The sequence below is a fragment of the Hermetia illucens genome, chromosome 1, assembly GCF_905115235.1.
Source record: "Hermetia illucens chromosome 1, iHerIll2.2.curated.20191125, whole genome shotgun sequence".
NCBI lineage: Eukaryota > Metazoa > Arthropoda > Insecta > Diptera > Stratiomyidae > Hermetia > Hermetia illucens.
Genome location: NC_051849.1, coordinates 136216732 through 136243125, shown reverse-complemented (window position 1 = coordinate 136243125; position 26394 = coordinate 136216732). Strand labels below are relative to the sequence as shown.

Genomic DNA, 26394 nt, shown 5'->3' with positions numbered 1-26394 from the left:
TCATGAAACTAGTCTAAAGAAGTGAAACGGAAGCCTTGCTTCTAGTTGGGATGTTAATTTCGTGCAAACATGATTGTTAAAAGTATTGGTATCAATTATGCTGTGTCGAATGAGATTCGAAATTATACGGATATGAATAAATAAGTTTTGTGTAATTATAAAGTATCAATTCTGTCAATTTCACTCCCGACAAACGTCCTATCCATGAATTACTCCTCATTCTGTAACTAAGTTATTTTATTTTTTATCCCTTTAAACTTAAACAATATATTTAACACCTGACCACTTCAGTATTCTTCCAAATTTCTTTAGCACTTTGAACAACCATTCCGACATAGGGTCGAATTCATCAGAAGAAAAGGAGGGTATGTGGTAGGAGGAGAGGGAAAGGGGGGAGAAAAGTACACGAATGAGTGCTTTATCTCACACGAGTTCTATTTGAACGATTTCAATTAAGTTTCGTGAGTTACAGTACGTTTATTAATAGCGTGTACCCTATTATTTCGTTATTTATAAGCGTAGAATTCGGGTAGCCAGGATTTTAATCCTCTCGTGTAAAAGCGATATCCCAATTGCATTCCTATTTCAATTCACATGATTATCTAGTAACAGAAACGCCTCGAAACCGAGTTTCTCGCGTGTTATAAAAAGGATTCAAAAACGAGCCTAGCCCAAATAGTAGACACCTAAATGCTTCAAAGACATTTATAAAGGTACCGTTAACGCATAGAATAAAACAATCATCAATTACAGGAAAAAAGGTCCATGAAGGTGTCATTAAACACAATCAGGCATTGAAATAATAAAACTTGTTGTTTCTTTTTCGTTGGTGTGGGTATTTATTCTTGCAAATACCGATATTTCGGGAACCACTCCCACTGCACTGATGAAGGGAACAAGTGGTTCCCGAAATATCGGTATTTGCAAGAATAAATACCCACACCAACGAAAAAGAAACAACAAGTTTTATTATTTCAATTAATTAATCGTTGGAAACACCGCATAATTTCACTCTGACAATCAGGCATTCTTCGAGAATCCGGTGTTTTATACAAGGGTACAACGAAACCTGCATAATCAGCGCAACTCATCGAAAAGTCTCTAAGTTTAGTAAGCGAAGGGTTTGGCCTAGATTAGGGCAATTTACGGACGAATCAACTTTTATGATTAGTACTTAGACGCAAATCCGATAGAAAATTATCAATAATTGACGAAGCTTAAGTTAAAAGATAAATTATAAAGAGCACTCGGCATCTGGAAGTGACACTGAAACGAATATGGAGAATAAGTGATGATTATGAGAAAAGTCGGAATCCATTATTAATAACGAAAGAGTCCAGTGTCTCTAATAGAGAGTAATTCAATCGAATCGGAAAGAACAATCTGTCATTTACTTTTTAAAAATTATCTCATATCTGTGCTATCTGTGCTTCAAATAGTCCATCCTAATAGTCCAATTTTTACGATACGCTTGAGCGTAGTATTCAGTATCTCACAAATAACAGTAGTAAAGTGAAAATCAGGGACTTCACATAACCCCAAAGAAAAAAGTCATATGATCATGATCAGTCATGATGGCCAATTTATCGAGCCGAATCGCAAAATCAAACGCTGACCGAAATTATTTCTTAAGAAGTTCATTGTTTCTTGGGCTTTATGGCAAGTAGCGCCATTTTGTTGAAAACAAAACTCACTAAGAATACAGGCTTCAATTTCAGGTTATGAACAATCCGTTATCGTGGTTCGATGGTGGTCACAATTAACTATTAAGCAAGTTCCTGCCAGATTTTTAAAGAAATGTGAACCGACTATTCCATCATTTCATAAACTTGAAACTCTTTAAGTTGTTCATTCTCCTAAATACAGCAATTCTGTGTATTAACATATCCATTGAGCCGGCTCATCATGGAAGATAATTTAACGATTCTTTGACATACCGAGTAATGTTGCATTCTCAAAGAACGCGGGCACGCGCAGATTCCTATCAGGAATTCCGTCGAACGGAGAAGCGACTTCACAGACGGAAGAAGGAAGCCTGGGAGAACCAACAGGTCTGTGAACTCGAAAAATACAGGGAGCAACCGCACCAGGCGCGTATCATACTAAAGAGGCTTCACTCCAGGCAAATTAGCAACAGATCAGATTTTCTCTCTGCTGCAAGCCATGGAAGAAGCCATGAGAGAATTCGGTATCCCGACGAAATTAATAAGACTGACTAGGCTGACTCTGATCAATGTGCGAGGCCAGTTAAAAGCAGCAGGATCACTCTCAAGACCATTCGACATCCACAAGGGTCTACAACAAGGGGATGCCCTATCATGCGTTCTCTTTAACTTGGCCCTGGAAAAAGTGATTCGCGATGCAGACGTAAATGCGAGAGGCACTATTCTCTTCAAGTCCACCCAACTACTGACCTACGCTGTCGATATTGACATCATGGGAAGAACGACCCGAGATGTATAGTCTACCTTCATTCAGATCGAGCAGGCTGTTTCGCTCGAAACGTCTCACCATAAGGTCTTAGCTCTTACTGTACAAGACTATGATCTTGCCAGCAGAAAAACTGCAAACTTTTTGCTGGGTTCGAAAGAAGAATCCTCCGAAGAATTTTTGGCCCTCTACATGAGAATGAACGATTCCGTAGCCTACATAACAACGAAAGCTATGAGCGATACCACGACCGTCTGGTTATGGATAAATTCCAGCTAAACAGGTTGTGGTGGACGGGTCACCTAATCCATTTGGATGAGGATGATCCAGCCCGAAAAGAAATATCTATGGTAGAAAAAGAGCACGAGACAGACCCTGCCTGAGATGGAACGATGGCGAAGGTCAGGACGCCAGACAGCTTTTAGGAATATCGAATTGGTGGACCTCGGCGCAAAACTAGGGTGTCTGGAGTTCCTTATCAAGGCAGGCCTGGACCGGATATCAGTTGTTGCGCCGTTGATGATGATGTACGAGGGTTGTTTCAAAAATAAGCTCCCTACATTTTTTTCAGGTATAAGGAGGAGTGGGGTGCTTTGAGGCCTGGACACCATATAGGGATATTTTTAATAAAATTTTGTTTTACACGAAAGCTTAAAAAACTCATGCACATGATTATACTTTTTCGCTTCCAATGGAATCGCTTTTCAGCTCCCCTACAGAAACACTTTCCAGCACGGAAAAATATTCTTTGGAAGAATTCACTGTGCAGGGTCTGTACAGATACGTAGCGCTTGCTGCTGGTAAGTAAGAAAAGTGAATATATGAAAGAACACTTTTGCGTCTGATACGTTAAGTACTGGGCACGCTACCTGCTGGTAAGTACGAATACTTTTGTGTGTGTGATATGTTTGACACTGTCCATTTTGGATGCATAACACTAGCTGATGGTAAGTATGAATACTCGCGTAGTACGTACGATCTATTCTAGAGACTTCAGCTGCTTGTAAGTATGAATAGAGTTTCAGATGTCAATGACGTCACATGAACAGTGTGGAGGATGGGAAAGTTCGAGTTTTTTAAGGTTTTGTGTGAAACGAGATCTTATTCAAATAGGTTTACTATCTGCCGGTTTATCTGTCAGACACATTCTTCTTCGCCTCGGTTAACTATTCATACAAAATTTCGTGAGAAAGTGGAAAATATGAACCCCCACGCATACAGTCCGTAATATTGTTCTAAATTGAGTTTACGGTGGGATCCCCATACAAAAAGGGATGTAAAATGTTTTCACTGAATATGGTTATGTTGGGTATCAAATGAAAAGTCTCGATTATTGCTAGGTCAAAGTTGTGGCTTTAGTTGAAATGTTACTGCATCTTAGACGTTGAATATCAGTATCACACGAAAGTGAATAGTCTGACATAATAATAATGCATATTCGTTACGAGCTAGGTACAAATGGGACAAATGCCCAATCAAATATTCTTATAGAAGAAATACACAAAACCTTTCATATCTGAAGCGTCCAGCTCCTGGTTTCCTGACTTTTTAAGTTTTTGTGTAAAACAAAACCTTATTAAAATCGGTTTACTGTCTCTCCATCCGTCTGCCACACGAATTTTTCCCGGAAGCTGATGTAGCGGTGGAAAGGTGGGAACCGTCAACGCTAACGCATACAGTGAGTTACATCATTCTACGGCGAACTTAAGGGGAGGCCCTCATACATGCAAAAGGGAGGTGTAAATTTCTTTTACACCAAATATAGTCATGTAGTAATGCATCAAATTTCATTTGATCTCGGTTAGTGCTTTCCAAACCCGGTCTTAGTTTTGACATTTGTTGCAACGGTGGGGAGTGCGAGGGGTGATCATTTCTTTCACGGACCCATTTTCAGAAACCACCCAAACAAAAAATCTGAAAAAAATCAAGAAAATACCCTCCATACCGATATCTGTTCAAATAAAGTTAGTAATAGTTTTAAACTAGAAGGATTAGTAATTGACTGCAAAAGTTCTTCCTAGAGTCATGTGTAATATAGCCTATAACATATACCAAGTTTGGCGGATATCGCACTATTGCTAACAAAGTTATAATAGGTCAAATTTATCGCTTATGTACAAATTTAAGACTTTGAATGCCAGTATCCCGCGAAAGTGGATATTCTCACATAATGTATATATAGTTAAAAAAACCCACGGACCGGACCGAGGGGCGACCAACCTAAGGATGGGCTGAAGGCAACATCCAAAGGCCCGCAACTCAGCGATGATGCGTTTTAACGCAAAGTGTGTGCGACCATGCGAAAATGTATTACTACATCCCGATTGTCGCAAACACTTCAGCCAATGACGCGGCGGTTCTACACTACAGAGACATGGATCTTATATCGAAGACAGTGCGGATCAAGACTGAAACCCATTAAGTCAGATTGTTACCGGACAGGACTCTTCGGACTATAGCACAGGTTGCAAGGATAACAGCTTTTTGCATCTCCATGTATAGTCCAGCCCTAAGATCGAGCGTTTTCAGCGCTTTATGTAAGTTCTGCGGGACTAATCCCGTCGCTGAAATTACTACTGGGACTACTTCGATCTTTTGTAGTCTCCAAAGACGCAGACGGAGTTATGACGATTGGTGTATTCGGTACCGCTCAACATCCTGCATGCAGATGTTATGTGCTGGATGGTCTCCTCTTCACAGTTGCATAACCTACAACTGGAGTTGGTGATTGAGGAGTCGTGAAGAATATACAGTTTATAATTTTTTATTGGGAGCGAAGCATCCTGAATTGAAGTTAAGAATGCTTCGGTCTCATAGAAAAGTACACCATTTGTTGGAGGCTTCGATGTCAATGCCTGACAACAACAAATTTTTTATGTGACCTCCGTGAATGGGTTTCTCTTTCCACATGTCGATCTTCTGTTGGACTGAAGTAACATTCGACATGGGATCCCATTCTCTGCTTCTCAAGTTCAAAGGAGATAATTTATTATCTGCCATGACGGTAGCCTGATGTATTTGGCTAGAGGATTGTTTCTCATAGAAAAACTCACGAAGAGAATGCACTGTACACTGTATTTCAGCGGCTCCCCTCCAAATACCTTCCATACCTTTGGAGGTAACCATGGGGCATTGCAACATTGGGGCTCTGTTGCAGGGTTGACTGCTTCCCCAATACTCGTGGGAATAAAATTGGGGAAAACAATTTAAATTCTTTTAATGGGACCCCAGGGACACGAACTCAAGTGAAACATCTTGGACGATTTGTTGCCTAGTTGGTAAGGCAACTCGGTTGTTATTCACTATCACCCGGTATTGATTGCAACGTTCTGCTCCGGAACATGACTTAGTTCCGGGAAGCGGGTTATGAACGCGTCATGGAGTCGATGTTTGCACCCTGATGGATTCCGTTCCAAATCCGTGACACGGTAATAGGCGCGAACGATAAATTCGTTGAGTTGGTTCGTCCAAACCATACGACGCCTAGGTCTCCCGTCCCTGGTGGTTGACGGCATAACCGCCAAAACATCCAAGGACGAAGAGCCGCTCTGATGTTGTTGAACGACCCTTAACCGTGTTGGGTACTGCCTTCGTGTCCCTGGGGTCCCATTAAAAGAATTTAAATTGTTTTCCCCAATTTTATTCCCACGAGTATTGGGGAAGCAGTCAACCCTGCAACAGAGCCCCAATGTTGCAATGCCCCATGGTTACCTCCAAAGGTATGGTAGGTATTTGGAGGGGAGCCGCTGAAATACAGTGTACAGTGCATTCTCTTCGTGAGTTTTTCTATGAGAAACAATCCTCTAGCCAAATACATCAGGCTACCGTCATGGCAGATAATAAATTATCTCCTTTGAACTTGAGAAGCAGAGAATGGGATCCCGTGTCGAATGTTACTTCAGTCCAACAGAAGATCGACATGTGGAAAGAGAAACCCATTCACGGAGGTCATATAAAAAATTTGTTGTTGTCAGGCATTGACATCGAAGCCTGCAACAAATGGTGTACTTTTATATGAGACCGAAGTATTCCTAACTTCAATTCAGGATGCTTCACTCCCAACAAAAAATTATAAACGGTACATTATTCACGACTCCTCAATCACCAACTCCAGTTGTAGGTTACGCAACTGTGAAGAGGAGACCATCCAGCACATAACATCTGCGTGCAGGATGTTGAGCAGTACCGAGTACACCAATCGTCATAACTCCGTCTGCAAGATTCTCCATCAAAACCTTGCGTTGAAGTATAACTTGGTGGCAACCTATCATCCTTACTATAAGAATACTCCGCAGAGAATCTTGGAAAATGATCGGGTCAAACTACTGTGGGATCACACTATTGCCACCGACCACAGTATTAATCATAACAGACCCGATCTAGTTCTGCTTCTGAAGTAAGAACGAGCGTGCTTTATAATCGATGTAGCCGTACCGTTGGATCGAAACACTGTTGAAAAACAAAACGAAAAAATCCGGAACTACGGCCCCTTGGCAGACGATATGAAGCAGACTTGGAGACTACAAAAGATCGAAGTAGTCCCAGTGGTAATTTCAGCGACGGGATTAGTCCTGCAGAACTTACATAAAGCGCTGAAAACGCTCGATCTTAGGTCTGGACTATACATGGAGATGCAAAAAGCGGTTATCCTTGCAACCTGTGCTATAGTCCGAAGAGTCTTGTCCGGTAACAATCTGACCTAATGGGTTTCAGTCTTGATCCGCACTGTCTTCGATATAAGATCCATGTCTCTGTAGTTTAGAACCTCCGCGTCATTGGCTGAAGTGTTTGCGACAATCGGGATGTAGTAATACATTTTCGCATGGTCGCACACACTTTGCGTTAAAACGCATCATCGCTGTGATGCGGGCCTTTGGATGTTGCCTTCAGCCCATCCTTAGGTTGGTCGCCCCTCGGTCCGGTTGGGGGGGAAGAAGGTCCGTGGGCTTTTTTAGCTATATATTTATATATACATATGTGTCGGATACTAATGGGACAAATGTCCACCCAAATGTTTTTACAAAACCTATCATACCTGAAGCATCCAACTTTCCGTTCCCCGAAACCGCGTAAACTCAATTAGTACTTTCCGAAGCCATTGAATACTGATAGCGAAGGGGAGGAGCGCAGGGGCTGGTCATTTATTTCACGGTCCTGTTTTCCGGAGCAACTTAACCGAAAATCTTAAGAAAATTATGAAGGTGCCACTATACAGTGTTTACGCTGCGAAATACCCTCTATTCCGGTATCTACTCAAATAAAATTCATAACAGTTTATTAGTATAATTTTTGGTAATTGACTGCAAATCTCGTTAAGTTCATCCTAGAAGCACGGAATTTTGCAATAGTATAGGATATGTTTGTGGTGGGAGAGAATCATAGCCTCTGAGCACTCAGGCCGTGGTGGCCCATTGAATTCGAAATATAGGATGCAATATTAAGAATGATCCTACATAGTTGCGAGTCGCATTACTACAAATAGGGTTATAATAGGACAAATATAAAAAAATCTATACACTTATTTACATTGAAAAACGACCTCGTGCCGGTGTTGAAAACAAATTTCGGTGTGAATTTACCGAACTCTAAAGGTCCGCCTTCATTTCCAAAGGCGGAAATTACTAATAAAAATAAAAAATTAAAAGAAAAAGCATCTTAGGGGGTAGGTGAGGAAAGTGCAGGAACTTTGCAGTCTTGCAGATTACTCACTAATGAAGCTATCCCAACACCTGGCAGCTAGAGATAAACTGCACCACCAATAATGAGAAGAAGAAGAAATTTGAGGTCCGGTACGAATAACCATCTGACTCGTCATCGTCTGACTTGGTGGCTGGGTCAGGCTCTTGTAATGAACAGCACGGCGTCGAAACCGCTAGTCGTGGGGCGGTTCGACGTCTAGGCGCCACGACGACCAGGACTATTGTTCCGCCTGCTGCAGCTGTTTCGCTACAATCTGTGGCGACCACTTTAGCAGGTTCGCGTAGGTAGCGGATGAAATGGACTGAAGAAATGAACCTCTTCATCATCCGCTCCTACTACGAAATAACGGCGGGGAGGGGTACAACATCTTACCGCCCTTTGTTGCACCGGAGATTCGTCGAGCGTTTTCCACAATTCGCGCACGTGACTGTGCAGCGAGTCGCAGGCCAGTACCGCTTTATTACTCGTAGGGACCCAATCCCGGTCACCATCAGGGAACGTGTTCGACTTGAGGTCATCGGGGAAACTGGTGACCGAGAGTCGATGAGGGCAGAGGGGGCGGCATCAACAACACCACGCCGCACTGCAGGCAACAGTTTCAGTACTCGCCGAAGCACTCTTCTCCACCGTCCAGCTGAGGTTTCCGCTGAGGTTCGGGGCAAATTCCAAAGAGTGTGTATAGGATTCTGGGATATGGATCCTTTGCATAGACCAGGTATTCCCAGGCTCTATGCATCTCCAGCAACTCCAGGAATTCTATCTCAAATCAAAGATGAGATTGCATCCTTACTGCGGAAATTACCTACCTTATCCCTAGGAAGGACACGGTGCAGAACCCCGCAGCCACAAGACCGATTACTTGCTTACCAACCCTCTACAAACTCATCACGTCCATTATTAGTGGAAGGATCAACGCGCATCTCGAGACCAACAACATTCTGTCCGAGGAGCAGAGGGGCTGCCGAGTTGGATCTAGGGGTTGCAAAGAGCAACTCATTATCGACTCGGTAGTTGTAGGACAAGCAACTAGAAGCCAAAGAAACCTCTTTAGTTGTTATATCGATTATGCCAAGGCTTTTGATAGCGTTCCGCATACCTGGCTAATCGATATCCTATATCTGTATCGCATTGAACCGAAACTAAAAAAGGTTTTGGCGAAAGTCATGGAAGGGTGGCATACCACCTTATCAGTCCGTACATCTGAGGGTGCTAATACCTCAGAGACCATCCGCATCTTCATTGAGTCCCCTTTGGTTTTGTATGGCACTGAACCCTCTTTCATTGCAGCTGAATGATGCTAGGGGGCATGGTTTTGCAATAGAGTATGGCCTACGTGCTAAGTGCGAACTGACACACTTGATGTACTTAGATGACATCAAGCAGTATGTTGGGACTGACAACCATCTTAGAAGTCTGTTGCGAATAATAGACATGTTCAGCCGTGATATTCGGATGGAATTTGGATTAGACAAGTGTCGAATCCAAACCATCCGCAAAGGTCATCACGAGCCGCATGCTGGACATAGCATTGGTGACCTCCACATCGAAGCTATGACCGAGGTAGACTTCTACAGGTACCTAGGAATTCTGCAACGAACCCATGCTCGAGTTGGTGATCTGAAGGATGCTCTGCTGTCCGAATTCCTGCTACGTATAAAGTTGGTGCTGAAATCGCATCTCTCGGGGAAGAATAAAATAAGCGCGTTGAATATTTTCGCTATCCCTTCACTGGCTTATGCATTCGGAATATTGCCGTGGACGAAGACCAATCTGGAAAACGAATGCATCATCCAAAGTCTGCTGTGGAGCGGATGAACTTGCCTCGTGATATCGGAGGTAGGGGCGTGGTTGCCGTGATGGCACAATATCATCGCCAAATCGACTCGCCGTGTGTTTATTTTTACAACAAAAAGCAGTCGAGTCCCTTGCATGCCGCTGTCTGTAAGGCAGACTGTGCGCTGACCCCACTTAACTTGAAGGATCGATCTTTCAATTCTCTGAGTGGGATGAACTCGGACCAAGAGCGGATCGATGAATGGAAGTCGAAGGCAATGCACGGTAAACACGTGAATTGTCTTTGGCAGCCATTTATCGATTTGCATTTGTCGAGCAGATGACTGGGCGCTGGGGACCTGCCATTCAGGACGGCGTGGTTGCCACCCGAGCTTATAAAAAACTCATCATGAAAGAACGGGTGGAGAACGACCAGTGCAGAATGTGTGGTTCGGTGTTAGAGACGTTGGACCATCTCATTTCTGGCTGTACTGTTATGGCACCGGTGCAATACATTACCAGGGGTAATGCTGTATGTTAGGTTATCCATCAAAACCTTGCATACAAGCATGGGCTGATCACGGGAACATGTCTGGTTTACCGATATGAGCCGCAAGCAGTACTTGGTAGTTCTGCTTACAGCATGTATTGGGACCGGCATGTTCTGACTGATCGCCACACTCCACACAACAAGCCTGACGTACTGTTAGTTGACAGGACAGGTCGCTCCGCGTATATTATTGATGTTGCTATCCCCCATAATAGCAACATTGAACGGAAATACGTGGCGTCTCGAGCGGGTGGTTGTAGTTCCCATAATATTATCAGCTACAGGTATTGTACCTAAATCCCTCACGGCTTCCCTTAATGTCCTGGGACTTTCGCACAGTCTGGTTCAAACCATGCAGAAGTACACCATTCTGCATACATGCTCGATGCTGCGGGGAGTTCTCGACGGATTCTCCCATTAACTTACCACCGGCCACCTCCACCAGCGCCCCTTTAGTTTTTAATTAGGTGGGATCGTCCGAGCATAAATGCTTGGCACTTAGTGCTAGTATTAGGTAAAATCCGGCATCTGCCGAGATTGTGATAATGTTTATTGACTAGGTATAGCAGATTAATGGTCAGTTAAGGTTTTATGGCTAAAAATCGCATTCTACTTTTTAAATGCGTTTTTCTCGAAACTGCATGTTGAAAATCGGCTGCCACCATAGCGCAAAATCTATCCAACCAAATTCTCTGAAATTTTTACGACTTATTCAGAACATATTTCTACGGTCTTCAAACTAGGATAATTGCGATTCATTCAGTAGTTTTTTTTATTCATTGAAGAAACCGTAAAAAAACACCAAAATTCAAAAAAAAAGTTTAACAAGGTACCAAAAATTTAGTTTTTAATATTTTTTAATAATCCTAGTTTGCGGACTGTGGTTAGGTCTGTATGTCAAAATGCCGTTTACTTTTTTTTTTTCTTTAAAATGATCGCAGCGCCATCTAGCGTGTCAGCAGAAAAACACCTTTTTGGGAGATGGGTGTATAAATTGCTCTGTATTTCAATAACGAAATATCCGATCGGGCTGAAAAAAATACTATGCACTCTCAAGATATTAATAAATCCATGGTGAAAAATTCACAAAAAATTTCAAAAAAAAGCCAAAAAAAAAACGGCCTTCACATGGGATGACCCCCTTAATATTGCCATTTTTAGATAAGGGAAAGAAATTCTTCAAATTAAAAAAAAAAAGAAATAAAGAGAAGCCAAGTAAATTACATTTAAAAAATGTCTTTAATAACTAATTTACTACTACTCATACGAAATTCTTTTGGGTAGGGACTTTTGTTTCCAGATATTAAACACTGGTATTAGTTATTTGGAAAAAAAAATACAATTAACGGCGGGAAAAAAAAACTCATTTTTGGAGGTTCTTGCACAATGCTCAAGGAAGATTAAAATAGATCGAAGTGATGTGATTTTTCAAACAATCTATAAAATTATAGGTAAAAGTTTAAAAATTGTCAGAGTTTTCAATTATAATCGATAATACAAGTAGGTTACCTCCGGCTTCATGCGTTACATCTTCTTGTGTTGCTACTACTTCAGTGAATACACGCATTGATATCTATTCTATTTTCGATTTTTTCGAATCAAAATGTTCAGTCACGCACTGGTCAAACACAAACACGAACAAGAATAAGGATAGGGGAATACAACTTTGAGACCGTTGACAATTTCTCCTATCTAGGGTCGAAAATCACAACCGATAACAACTACGATGATGAAATCCGCGCACGGTTGTTGTCAGCCAACAGAGCCTACTTCAGCTTACAAAGACTGTTCCGCTCGAAACGTCTCACCATAGGGTCAAAGCTCTTACTGTACAAGACTATGATCTTGCCAGTCCTCATGTATTCCTCGGAAACTTGGGTTCTTAGCAAGAAAAATTGCGAACTCTTGGCCGCGTTCGAGAGAAGAATCCTCCGAAGAATTTTTGGCCCCCTACATGAGGATGGACGATTCCGTAGCCTACACAATGACGAAATCTATGAGCGATACCATGACCGTCCGGTTGTGGATAAAATCCGGCTCAATAGGTTACGGTGGGCGGGTCACTTAATCCGTATGGATGAAGATGATCCCACCCGGAAAGTCTATAAGGGCAATATCTATGGTAGGAAAAGAAGACGAGGCAGACCCTGCCTAAGATGGAGCGATGGCGTGGGCCAGGACGCCAGACAGCTTTTAGGGATATCGAATTGGTGGACCTCGGCGCAAAACCGGGATGTCTGGAGTTCCTTATTAAGGCAGGCCTAGACCGGATACCGGTTGTTGCGCCGTTGATGATGATGATGATGATGAAAATGTTCAGTCAGGTTCAGGGTCAAAGGAAAAAGTTGAAATAATTTCGGAAAAAAGTAACAAGCTTTAAGAAATTTACTGTTGAAGGGGTTGAAATGGTTTTTCGTCCAAATAAATTTAAGCATCCCCAGGAAAATATTTTACAAGGTCTTAGAAACGCCTTTGATTATGTCATATATGAAGTTTTGAACAACTCGGTGGAGGGTAGTAAAATATCAATTTCTATTTCACTACCAAACTCACCTCATGAGAAACCTATTTGGTCACGTTTGAGACCAGTGAGTGAAATAAATGCAGAACTTATACTTTCATTAATATCAAGTATTAATCAATCGATATCACCAATTCCCGTAAAAAATTATTTCTCTTATCCGTACGGTTCTAAAAGAATTAAATTCCAAGTATGAAAAAGAGAAAGATGTACATAATTCGCATACTCAGTTTCACACTATATAAGCACAGGCTTCTTTTTATTCTTAGTATTTTAATCCTCGATTCAAAAGATAGTGTACTATAATATAGCATCTACCAGAAAGTCGTTTGTTGTTGATCTATCGTTGATAGTCGGGATGATAAGCGACTATTTGTAAAGGAGCTGGTTACATTAAACTTTGATTCTGTTGATTCAATCTTATATTATTTTAAACCTCGATTTACGGAAGAAGAACTTATTTCAAAAAGTGTATGGCAAGCAAATTATAATTATAATTTTATAAACGGATTAACATGGTCAGGTAATGTTATTGAACATAGTCGTTTACCTGAAGTTTTATCACATCTAATAAGCTCAGTAACTATGTAAAACGAATAGAAAAACCAAAAGTCTTGAGGAAATATCTTATAGATATTGAAATTATCCAGGTTGATATCCCCCAACTTAACCTTATAAAATAGTATAAAACACAATTTATTATACATGGGGAGTCACCAAATGTAAGATGTGCTTTAGAAAATACTGTTATATATATGCTGAAAAATGCGTGAAGTGATTGAATAAAACAGAAAAAATTGTCTTTTATTTTGTTTATTGTTGAATGTAATAATATTTTACATATCTCTTTCATTTATTGATACAGATAAAGTATCAAATAGTAAATTAGCGCTACAAAATATTGGGATTTCGTAAAATAGTCGTGAATAATTAATATGAACGTAAGATGTTTTTCCTCCGGCAGCTTTATGATGTTTTTTTCTCGATATTTTGCGGTATACTGTTTGTAGTGTTCACGCTTTCTGACACAATGTTGTTGTGATAGCTGCCAATATTAAAGAACTGCAACAGGAATCTTGTACTTTTTCAACAACCCAAGTTGGTTTTCCGATAAGTTCCCTCTTTCAATTTGTTCAGATAATTAAAAACCGCACACCAGCCTGAGTAGTTTATCGATACTGGAAATCTTACATGAAAATGAAAAATGATTCTGGCTTCGAAGCTACAAGGATCAAAACCCTGCACAAGTTTTCGATTCTGGCATCCATCCAGGTAATAATGTAAGTTTCAATAGGATTTTTTTCAAGTCCCATGTGAAATTTTATAATCTCAAAAATTTCTGTTTGCAACAACCACATACAATAACTCCAAACATCCTGGTTTTGCGCCGAGGTCCACCAATTCGATATCCCCAAAAGCTTACAGGGCGCATATTCTTAACAAATTTCGTGACGGAAGCGCCAGCCGTTTCGGAGTAAATCTCGTGTGACAGACGGACAGATGGACAGACAGACATTGAACCGATTTTCGCAAGGTTTTGTTTCATACAAAATTTCAAAACTATAAGCATAAAATAAATAAATAAATTGAACGAACAACGTAAAAGTGACTAAAAAATGGGAAAAAAGAAATGGTGATTAAAATAAATGAGCAGTGTTGAATGGAGCCCCCTCTACGACCGCTCCAGAGTTGACTTATAGGAATATCTGGATTTGATCTTAGAATTTTAGTTATTTAATTATTTTTTTATTGGCTGTCACGCTTTTCATTAACAATGGGAAATAGTGGACTATCTGAACACTTTTCCTCCAAATTCGAAAAATTGAAACAAAGAAAGAGTAATTGGTTTTAGCGATTTCAGAGTGTAAAAGGGCTCCCGAAACCCCAATGGAAATGTTTTACAATGAATTTTCAAGAAACATTGAGTTCCAACTTAGATTAGGTAGCAATCAATAAAGTATATGTTCCGAAATCTCACTCTAACGTGGATTGCGTAATTAGCAAAGATTAAATTAGCGCACGTGACTAATTACGCTTTTATAGCCGTATTACTTTCCGTTGAATGTGTTGTTGGTAACGAAAAGAGCACCATTGCAGATAAGCGCACTAACCAGAAATAAGCGTTAGTAGTGTATTTCGTAATATGCAACAAAAAATGCTTTATTAACCTTGAAAATATTTAAAGGAATTTTATGGTTTGTGGGAAGTTAAAAGTTAAGGGATTTTTGTAAAGAAAATTGAGAATAAAAATGTTCACTAGAATTAAAATAATTAAAAAAAATTAGTTTCTTCCTAAAATCAGATATGTTATTTTGTTTGTATTTGGGGCAGGGGGCTCCGTCATGCATGTTCCCAACAGTTTCATGAGCATCAACGTTTTTTTTTCAACGTCAAGGATGTGGGATTTTTTCTTAGTGGCCACTCCTCTAGATAAAGAAGCGCCTCTTTCACAAGGCCTCCGCGTCGAATGACACTAGTCGTTCATCCGATGTCATGAATTCCAAATCCTTTAATTTCCTGATGAGGTTCTCTCTATTCCTGATGGTTTTTCCTAGCGGGTAGTGCCCCTACTAACAGCTACTTGAGGATATTTTGTATAGGCGAATTTGTGACTATTATGATTTCACGGAATTCGTTGCCAGGTTTGTGGATCTTAAAATTTTTATATTTTAGGATAAATGAATATTGGGATGAGTAATCGGAAATTGGAAGCAATGTAATGAAGAAGCGAAGGGGCCAAGACGGAGCCTCTTTGCTATGAGCCAATGATATTCTGGGCGTATGGGGCTATTCGACCTAGCAAGATAGAGGAGAATATCTTATAGATGGCACTCAGCAACATGATACCACTATAATTGCTTTTTATATATGGAACAGATAATGCCTCGTTTCAAGTTGTCAGGCATTGATTCCCGCACCTTGAGCATAAATTGATGAACCGCTTGATGTAATTGGTCGCCTCCATATTTAACCAATTCGGTTGTAATTCCTTCGGTTCTTTTCGACTTATGATTTTTAAGCCGATGAGTTGCACGAACTGTTTCTTCCCTAAGTATGATTTCGATATCATACCTGGGACAGGCTTCGAGGGTTCGTTCAACTGCCCCGTTAAAGGGATCTTTTTACAATTCTGCAGTCGCAAGCGCAGACGACATAGCAGCGTTCAGCAAGTTTCTTTTTTTGGCTCACTAAGAAACCTACTCCACTATAATATATGGTGTAGTGACTCTTCTCCAGGAAACCGATTCTTAACGCACCGCCTGTAACGCTGTTACATCGGCCCTATATTGGGACAGGGTATCGGCTAGCTGTTTGGCGGCTCCATCTCTGTACAGGGAGCGCTCGAGCACAACGTCGTTGTTTAGTCAATCCAGTCCGAGGCTCCTTTTGTGGCTTCATAACAGGTTATTTTCCGTGTAGGGTTGTCAGCCCTACCCAACCTGCAACCTGGAGGATCAGTTAGTACAATTTGTCCCGTTTTTAGGCGTGGGAGACTCGCCTTCATCCTTCTCCATCTGCAGCCTTTTGTTAAGAAAGATCTCGCAACGATCGCCACGTGGAGGTGGAGATAGGGTTTGGTAGTGGAGCTGTTGGTGTTGGTTCAGCAGGCGTTTCCCAGGTTTTATGCTCCATCGTGGGTGCCAATCCACGTTTCGCCTTGGGATCCATACTCCCATTTGACCACATTGTATTCCTTTTGTTTTTTTCCAACTATCAATAGCTACAAATCCAACAGGTTTTGTTTCAAACGAAACCCGATTAAAAACGATTAGGGAGAAGTGGATTCTTGATTAATGGAACTTCATATTTCATTCAAATGTTAATTATTCTCGTTGATTATGACGTCAGCATCTTATTTGCATGGCTTAAGATGCAGTAAATTCGTGCGAAATGGATAAGCGTGAACTGTGTGTGATACTGTCCTCTGTGCCTCTCTATAACTTAGTACTCCTAGGATGAACTTAAGCCGGTTCTTCAGTCAGTTTCAAAACGTTGGTAATATACTATTAGTAAGTTTATTTGAGCAGATATCCGAATGGGACATATTTTGAGGCCTAGATTTCATTTTTAAGATTTTTAGGTTGGGTAGTTGCCAAAAATGAGTGTGCATATGTTGAATTCTTATTCGCGCATTTTGCAATTCACGTCAAAACTATTATCATTTTGAGAAGTACTAATCGAGACTTTTCATTTTATACCCGACATGATTATATTCGATGAAAAAAATGCGACATGCATTTGTCACTGTATGCATTAGATTTCATAGTTCCCATACGTTCACCAAATTTCGTTTGAATCGGTATAGTCGTTTTGGAAAAAAGTGTGTGTGGCAAATAGACAGACAGACAGTGAATCGATTTTAATAAGGTTTTGTTTTGCACAAAAATTATCCAAATGCGATTGTTTTTTATTGAAAAATCGAACCATTCATTTTGACTGTCCGCCATTTTGTGGAAAATTTATATATTTTTTTAAATGCTTCGATTAAACACTAGTTTTTATTTTTATTGAACTAAATCCATTGACATTCTTTGGTTTCAATGATCCAGTTGATCGCAGTTTTGACTACCACAAACCATAGAGATAAAAATACATTTGCTACCGCCATTTGTAACACATTTTCCAATAAAAAAATGACTAAAAGTTGTTCAATGTATGCGTTTAAGATAATGTAATGATCGCTCTAAAAGGTTTCTTAGTTTCCTTTAAAAAATCTAATCTGCATCTAAGACATCATGTTGTCATTGCTCTACTGTGTAGTATGGTAATAGGAGAACAAAAGAAACGAAGGAAAGGAAGTGAGTACTCAAGTACGAAAGAGGAAAATGATTCGAGTTTCAGGGACAGACTATGAACAATATGAAAAACGAGATTATAAAAGTATAAGGCTGTATAAATTGGAAAAAAAACTGGGTATGCATAACGCGAAGGGAACTTAAAAACAAAAAAGGATGGTGAACGTGTGAATGTTCCTTATAACAATTTTTCGATATCCGTTTACCGAAATACTACCTTGTACTAAAGATGTCTTCGATGAAATCAAAACTTCAATACGAGTATATATGTGTTATTTGGAATGTCATGGTCGGTTTTTAGGGATTTGATTTTGAAAAGCGTGAAAACGGATAATAGTAACTGAAGTGAAATTCTTTATTGCCCCCCGTTTAGTCCTGCTTAATTTTTTTCTTTGGTTGATTACAAATTGGTTGCAGAAGTGCAAATTCAATTCAATTAAAATTTCGAACTGGACAAACAAAGTAAACACTTGTTGACTGTCAACTACATATTATTCTGAAAAGCATTAAAACGTTACACTAAGTTGCACTCTTCTACTAGAAACTAAGTTTTAACCACTACTAAATTTTTTTATTCTAGGAACAGTATTGGAAATTGGGAATTGAAATATTGTGACATCAAAAACCCAAATAAGAATAGAATAATTTGTTTATTATTCAAAAGAGTAAAACCTCCTTGGTTGCTGATCCTTTCCATGGTCGAGAGTTTCCCCGAAAGGATCCTCAGTTTCAGGCTCTCCATAAATTGTTCCTTCAGTAGAATTTTCCGGAATTCTTTCCAAATGGCTTTGACTCTCTAAAGCACATTGGTCATAATTGACAAATTTATCAAAAGGGTCTCCGGTTTCCTCATTGTCAACTGCAAAATCCGAATCAGATTCACTGTCATTTTGTTCACTAAACCTTACGTTACTGTCATCACCTTCTATTTGTTCACAGTGATCATTCCGATTACAACTGGCTGAGGATAACGAATTTTCAGAAATAGCCTCTGTTTCAAAAATTACGCGACCATTTTGCACTATAAGCGTTGATTCCTTCTTATTGTAGCCTCCGTACAGTTCTTTCAACGTTTCTCTGGTTAGGTTTAATTCGCTCAAACCTGGGAAGTTGTTTCTCTGCTTTGTCGAATCATGTTTCTGTGATTTATTTGCAGTGGGTTTATTGAGTGAACTTCGACTTCCACAACTAGACGCAATACTGGATTTTTCTGACGCTATCGATTTCCTTGCCCGTTTCATTATTTGTCTACATTTATTAGTGAAACCGCCAATTATTTCTGATATTAAAGCAAGGACCGCTATAGTATATCCAGCGGCCATTAGCAGGAACATGCCTTCAGTGTCAGCAGTTGTTAGTTGTCGTTCTTCCTGATTGAGGTCTCTGATGTTAGCACCTGAAGTAGCTTGAAGCAGCTTCCCCGTAGAAGATCGTTGCATCTTCCACGATACTTCGTTGAGTAGCTTGTTAATGAGACCGCTTTGCTGGAGCCGCATAATTCCTTCATTGATCTTTCGGGCGTAGACAGAATTTTTCGGAAATGTTAGTGCGACTTGGAAGGGGGCGAAGCATTCCTCACTCAGATGCAGTGCTGATCGTTTACTCATTGCACTGGAAAAGATTGTTTGAAGAATTGAATATAAGATAAAAAAAAATATAAAAGATTTACTCATTCGTGAAATTCGATTGAACCAAATATTCTAGTTGAGATCTGGATCCCAAGAATGCATAGTTCCAAAAGAAGGATTGGGTTACATTACCAATTCCTTCTTCCAATGTCCTTACAAATTCCATTTTTCGATACAACAGTTCAGTTGGTTCATGTGTTGAGTTGGCAAACCACCTCTCCCATCCACCCCGATCTAAAATAGAATATGTTTTAGAACATTTAACAACGATTTGTTATGTATGATATATTGCATTTTGAAGTAAATTTTTATATACATGTATTACTAACCTAGAGTTCCAACCCTGAAGAACAACCCCAATAAATCGTATACAGAATCTACGGTGTCGGGAAATGCAGGTAACGTTACAAAAGCAATGATCGAGCCCGTGTAACATGAGGTGACAATAATGGTAAAGATCCAGTAGAATCCAATCAATAATCTTGTTGACGACTTTCTCGATCCGCTCCATGAGTATTTACCAGTGAATGTAAGACTGTTAGTAAATGTTCCAAAAACATACCAAAACATGTTTTCGATCTCTCCAAAGTTTCCGATAAGATGGCTTAAAGACAATCGGTCTGTATAAGCTAAAGGGAATATTCCCAATAGGTAGACAGCTGTTAACGCTACCCAAACGGGCCATTGGAATGGACCCATGATTGCTCGGTATCTAGGTAAGAAGTTAGCTTAATAAATATATATTATCTATAATTTTGTCGCTAAGTTGTACTTTGGTAATGCCTTTGAAGCCAAAGTTATGAAAGCTGCACAGTCCCTTGAATGACCAACTGACATGTCAATTTCTTCAAGTCGATCTTGTGTAATATAAGCTCCAGCCATACCTATATCAGCTCGCCCTAGTTCAACTTCTTCTCGTACAGCTTCGCCGGATCTAACATTAAAAGAAAACAAAAAGTAAAATCAAATAAGTAATTTTGCCAGCTGCTCAGAAAAAATCTATTCGAATCAGTTCCAGATAAGCCCGTCACAATAATTGACCTAGAGGGGGTTTGAACTTATTTTATATGCGATGAATTTATTTTATATATGAAGAATTGAATCTATAATTCATAATCGAAAAGACGCAAACACTCTACCTCTAAGGACGGGCTTAGTTGCAGGTATATTCTATTCACCATAAAATAAAGTTGGTTCACTTATATGGTGCGTTTCGTTTTAATCTAAGCTAAATGACACTTTTAGTTTTTGAAGAAGGACCTTCTAAAAACCTTATAAATATGAATACTGGAAATTCGACGGATTATCGATATAAAATCCAAACTAAATAATATACATTTATTAATAACCTATGACTTTCTTAGAGTGGCCAACAAGCTTGAGAATACGGTTTGTAATGGCGATAGTCCAAACCCATTCTGGATGGGTACAGTCGTCCAAGACGGAGAGCTATCCTAAAAAATTGTCGAAATTGACTGTGAAAGTGCGGCCGCAAATATTGAAGTGCCACTGAAGTGTCCCACCGGTAAATGCTTCCACGTCTCTGTGCTAATCTCAGTGGGTCCTTTGGACAGTTTAGTCACTCACGTGTCATTGTACAAAAAATCATGTGTCTTTAAACCGATCTACGAATCCGCACTAGAACATGAAAAGCAAAACAAAAGCGAAAGAAAACTCACGAGATAAAACTGGAATATAATAAAATAACAGTTCGAATCCGCGCGTGAAACCCTGAAACCCGAGATCCGAATGCCGCGATCGAGATTGGAGATCCTCGACGGATCACTTCCTCAGTCGATGGTTTTCCTGCCTCAGATGTTCATAAGATGCAGACTTTCGTTGTCTTGGCATCCTCAGGCCATAAAACTGGAGGTTGCCCTTTGTTAATGAGGCTTTCTCGGAAGCTAAGAGGGATTTATTGCGACCTCATATTATTATTCACTAAATCATAATCAAATCAATAAATCTAACGTTAACGATATATAATGAAAGGAAAAAAGAAAGAAAATTTAAAGGAAAATAATTGAGTATTTATAAAAAGAATAAAAAAAAACAATAAAAACTGAAAAACTTCTTCAAAAAAGAAAATACCAGCTCAAATAGATGACCCTACCTCCCGGAGCTCCAAAGATCGGTTTACATGGAAGTAAGCTTCAAACACTAACATGTTGGATAATAATGACAATATATGAAACCGACTATTATGATCTGTATTGTTCTCAACTGATCTAATGATATGATCATTCATAGACTATTTTGATCTTCGAAAGGAATTGATTGATTTTTCTTAAATATGGAGAGATCGATAGGCGGACCCCGCTTGTGAACGGGACAAAGGCTGAAGAAGAAGATGGAGAGATCGATAATACTTCTAGTCTTTGCTCAGATTTTAAGCCCCTTAATACCACCAACTCCGCCTCTTTCATGGCAATGGGACACACAGTACTCTCGGTTTTTTGTTGGTTGTAAATTTCATCCAACTGTGATGCATTGATTAATGTGAAATGCACATTGCCTCTATTACTTTCTCTATTGAATATATACAGTTGTCATGGCCGGGGAAATCGATTTTTTTTGTATATTCTTTAAATATACTATCTCAAAAATATTCTCACCAAATTTCATAACAATCGGAGCATTAAGTCCGAAGTTACAGTTATTGATAACGCATTACATTCAGAACTGTGTTTTTGTAAAAGTGCCTTTTCGGTGGACGCGATTATTAAAAAACTACTAGTCCAATCAACGGCCCATTTTAACTTATTTACTTATTTATTATGATAATAGCTAGTCGCCGAACAAAAAAATTTCAATTCTTTTGAATTTGTTTTTTAAGTAAAAAAGTAATTTATTTTTTACGCAAATTCCGTCTTACACTATTTTCTGTTTCTGATTTTTTTTTCGGAGTTCCTCCACTAAATTCATAAAAACTCCTTTAAAATCTTCGGAAATGCTTCTAGGGTCGTGAAAAAACTATCCAAAGATCGAAAATTTGTTTTTGTTAGTTTCTCTAAGTTCGCAGATTATTTGTAAATATCTAAGAATTGTTAATTGGGATTTTATTTCTATAAATTTGTTATTTCTAAAAGTGGCTCAATAGTTATAAAACAGTTACCGAAATTGATTACTTTTTTATCATATGTTATCCATAAAGAATTATGATGAGAATTTTAGACGACCTTTCTTCAAGAACGAGAATTTTTATTTAGCTTAAATTAGCTAGAAGTTAAATTAGCCAAATCAGAGCTGGTTCCATAATTATGAAACGAACCATAACTTACCCCAATTGGTTTATGTTTCGTGGTTCAACAATTTCAAACGAAAAATTTAACCGTTGTGATAAAAGCTTTATCAATCGATACTCAAGTCCCTCCCAGTATACATTTAAGTTTCCAGTATTGTCGACGAATTTCCGACGAAATATAAATGGTGGTTGATTTGCTGCTGCGATTAAAAAACGATGACCAGCAAATCCTTTAGCATATTTGGCTGGAAATAAATTGACATGAGGTCTGGACAATGATCCCTTAATCCAACTGGTCAATACAACCGGAACGTTTGATCCTAATCCATCTGAATATAAATGATGCGTATAAAGGACGTATGGACGTTCCTAGAAGAAGGTCGATTAATTAAAGTTAGTATTCAAATAAAATGATTTGGCAAACTGTTGTATCTTTTTGGGATAAACTCTATAAATAAGCGCCCATATCTGGATAGTTAGCGCTAGATGTCTTGCCAACGATTGCTTCAGGTCACAAGGAAGGCAATTTATTCCATTATAAATATTATACGTTATAACTGTATTCCTACGGTGATTCTAGCCATTAAATTCAATGTATGTAAATAACAAGACAATTTCCTTTTCGCTGGCGGCGGCTTTTTGTTATGGTACACATATACCGATATTTTGTGAACGACTTGTTCCTTTCATCAGTGCTATGAGTCGTAAAGGTAAACCCATTTTTAGTGATAAATATAACACCAACAGGAAATCTGAAATTTCTATTATTCCCACATTGATTGAACGACAGTTTTTAAGTGACCCCCGCAGTTGTTTGTGTCGCTACCGGACTTTCCCCTAAGCTTCTGGTAAAACCTCCTTTCCTGGAATCATGCAGGTCGCAAAGTTGCCATTACGTTGTTCCATCAATAGTTAGGTATATACAGCGGGTGCAGTGCTCGGTGTAGCATATATAGTTACATATGTGGACTCCTTTCACTTTTGCTCTAACGAGCCCATCCTCCATTATTTTCAGGAAGGCTTTGCTCTCTACAAGCCCACAACGCTGTTTGACCGCATATGTCATCTCTGTAATTTCGATATGGCTCACTAATTATGGCCAAAAGAATGTCTTTCTCGCGGATCATTTGCGAGTATAAGTTCTGCGCCGCCTGACGATAGTTGAGGTTGATTTATATCAATCTGATCTGCGATTTGCCTTGATGACTCTCTTGTATTCCGCACAACTGCTGCTGCTTGCAATGTGCCGATGGTCCCCAATCTTCTTCCCATTGCATTTTAAGCCATTTGGATTAGCTCTAAATTTCTGGCTGATATGGTCCTCAGCTCTGCATTTCCTGCATTGCTTCAACCTATTGTTTGAGCTGGTACATGCCTTCGCAAAATGACCGAAGGCAAAGCATCTAAAGCACCACTTCGGTGCTACCTGCTCTCTACATCGACACATAACCCACCCTATTCTTACTCCCCCTGCTGCTGCTTCCATTGCTACGATGATGTTGGCGGTTTTTGTTCAATTTTCGCGATTATTTGACATCCAACGTAAGGTCTCTTTTCTGGGCCCTTGTAATGCCGGGGTTTGTCTTCATTGTTTTGAAAATGTCAGCATACGAGCCTTCACCACGTTTGAAGGTGATGATACAATCCTTCCTTCGATCTCTCCTTTTGCAAGGTGCAACCTTTCTCCAGGCTTCCTTATAGGATCCCTTCCCTTGCCCTAATATTGCGGCTTCGTGAATTTCGCCGCCAACTTCACAAGTTCCACTTTTTTTAGAGTTAAGCTCTTTTAATTCGTTCAACCATTCGCGCATGATGCCTTCATTCCTCTTTCACCTTGAGCCTTACCGTACGCCAACTGGATACCTTTTATCGTGGCCCTTATATTCTGGTGAATATTCCGGCATTCCTTGATAAATTTACAAAGCTTCATCATTGGGCTTTACGGTATGGGAGGGACCTGCGAAGGATCGAGCTTCTTCTGAACGGATCCATTGATGGAGTCAGTTCTCGTCTCTCCCGTGCACTTGCAATATGTATAGTTCACTACCGGGCACTGTGGTCGTTGGATATTGGCGGTTGAAAGTTTCCTTTAACTAATATTATATCAATGTAGCAGGCTGGAAAAGGAGACATTGTTGGAGCCGTGTTAGGTATATTATGATTAACATCATGAGGAAAAGCTGTTGGAGCTGGAGGAATTTACCCAATCACGATAAAGATATTAGAGAGATATGAAGAGGTAATTATCAACCGCCGACTTGATGTACAGATGTGCTGACAGTTTCATGTTACGATTAAAGAGGCTCATAGATGTTTCTTCTTTCGGGGTTTCGGGATAATTAGGTTAGGCGCTTTCCCCTCCGTGCGTTCCATGATTTGCATAATTTTGTGTGTTCTCAGTTCAAATGAAATTTAGTATATCTACCGCTTTAAATCCCCCGAAGAACTACCTGGAACGCCTTTCAACAGTTCAATCGAATTTCCAATCCCAAGATTCTCGACTATAGGAGACAGTCAAATATTTTGAGAATCACATGACTTACTCCATGATTCAAGGCAAAAACAAATTTTTTATATTTGATTAATAGCAACCGCCGTTGATTCTAGTTTGTTATCCTAGTCTGGTAAAGCTGTGAATACTTCGCTAAAAGTGGCTTCATAAAACCAGTAAGGATCCAAATTTTCAAATTCAAATAAAAACACTTAAATATGTGAGTAGTTTTTGAATGATGGTGATATAAACTTACTCGTTTTGGGTCTGCTGTCAACGATTCACCTATAACTAATAAATTAACAATATCGGATGATTCTTCAGATGACAAAAACGCCTGAAGCTTCCATTGTGATGAACGTGCTACCACTATTACTTTATTATCCATTTGCGGGCCAATTATGCTCCTTGTTTTTTGTGGATCCGATAAAAACAGAATGTAACTTCTGCAATTTGTATCGCCTTTTGTTATCAATTTTGAATTAGATAACTTGAAATTTTCGTTAATTTTGCCATGATAAAATGTTAACGGGAAAGTCTGCAAGAATTTTGTGTAAATCTTATCTACAATATAAATGTGGTGAATTTACCTGGAAAAGTGTCTGTACAATTGCGAATTCTGAATTTTCTACATACGAATCATATAATACGTAGGGTGCACACTTATGAAGATATTCCACAGCGATTTTATTCAATAATGCAACCAATGAATTAGCCTGGGCGAAGTTTGTGTTATTTCCTTTAAATTTTTCGTTCCAAATCTCTCCTTTGGATTTTGGGTTGCCACGAAATGTCGGGTCAATGAACCTTTTTTGCATTCCGTGTAAATTTTCATCGCCTTCGAGAATTGTTCCATTGATCTTCCACTTTCTTTTCAATCCACCACTTTCACACAAACTGCATTCCTCTGCTAACGTTGATTTTAGGAGATAGAAAATTAATACTCGCCAGAAGAGCTGCATCATTGTACAATTACGAACAACGACTGTGATCAGACTGTTACCACTTCGTGTAAACATTTAATCCTCGCGAGCGTAATTAGAAAGGAGAATCATTTCAATCAATTGAACACCTGCCTGCAATTACGTAGGAAATCAAATGAATTTGATATGAGTTATTATGATGTCCTTCCTAGGATAGCATTCAGCATAACAACATAACAAAAGGGGTATCTGGAAATATTTACATTGCGCATTATGAACCACCATACATCTTGTTGAAAGGTTGTTCAGCCAAGAGGGAATCACAATCCATCAAGCAT

The 26394-nt window shown here is 39.4% G+C and overlaps 1 protein-coding gene across 2 annotated transcripts; it reads right to left on the bottom strand.

Moving 5' to 3' along the window:
- Positions 1–17535: 17535 nt before the first annotated feature.
- LOC119653744 (ionotropic receptor 21a) lies at positions 17536–26109 on the bottom strand. Of its 2 annotated transcripts, XM_038058680.1 has the most exons (8): positions 25724–26109; positions 25390–25671; positions 22680–23011; positions 20171–20332; positions 19728–20110; positions 19440–19632; positions 18693–19381; positions 17536–18629 (listed from the first exon to the last, which is right to left on the bottom strand). In XM_038058680.1, the coding sequence occupies exons 1-8, from the start codon at positions 26096–26098 to the stop codon at positions 18424–18426; spliced, it is 2622 nt and encodes an 873-aa protein (XP_037914608.1). In that variant the 5' UTR covers positions 26099–26109; the 3' UTR covers positions 17536–18423. The 2 variants fall into 2 exon arrangements, with proteins under 2 accessions (XP_037914608.1, XP_037914599.1); XM_038058671.1 differs by having other exon boundaries at positions 17536–19381.
- Between the last annotated feature and the right edge of the window lie 285 nt (positions 26110–26394).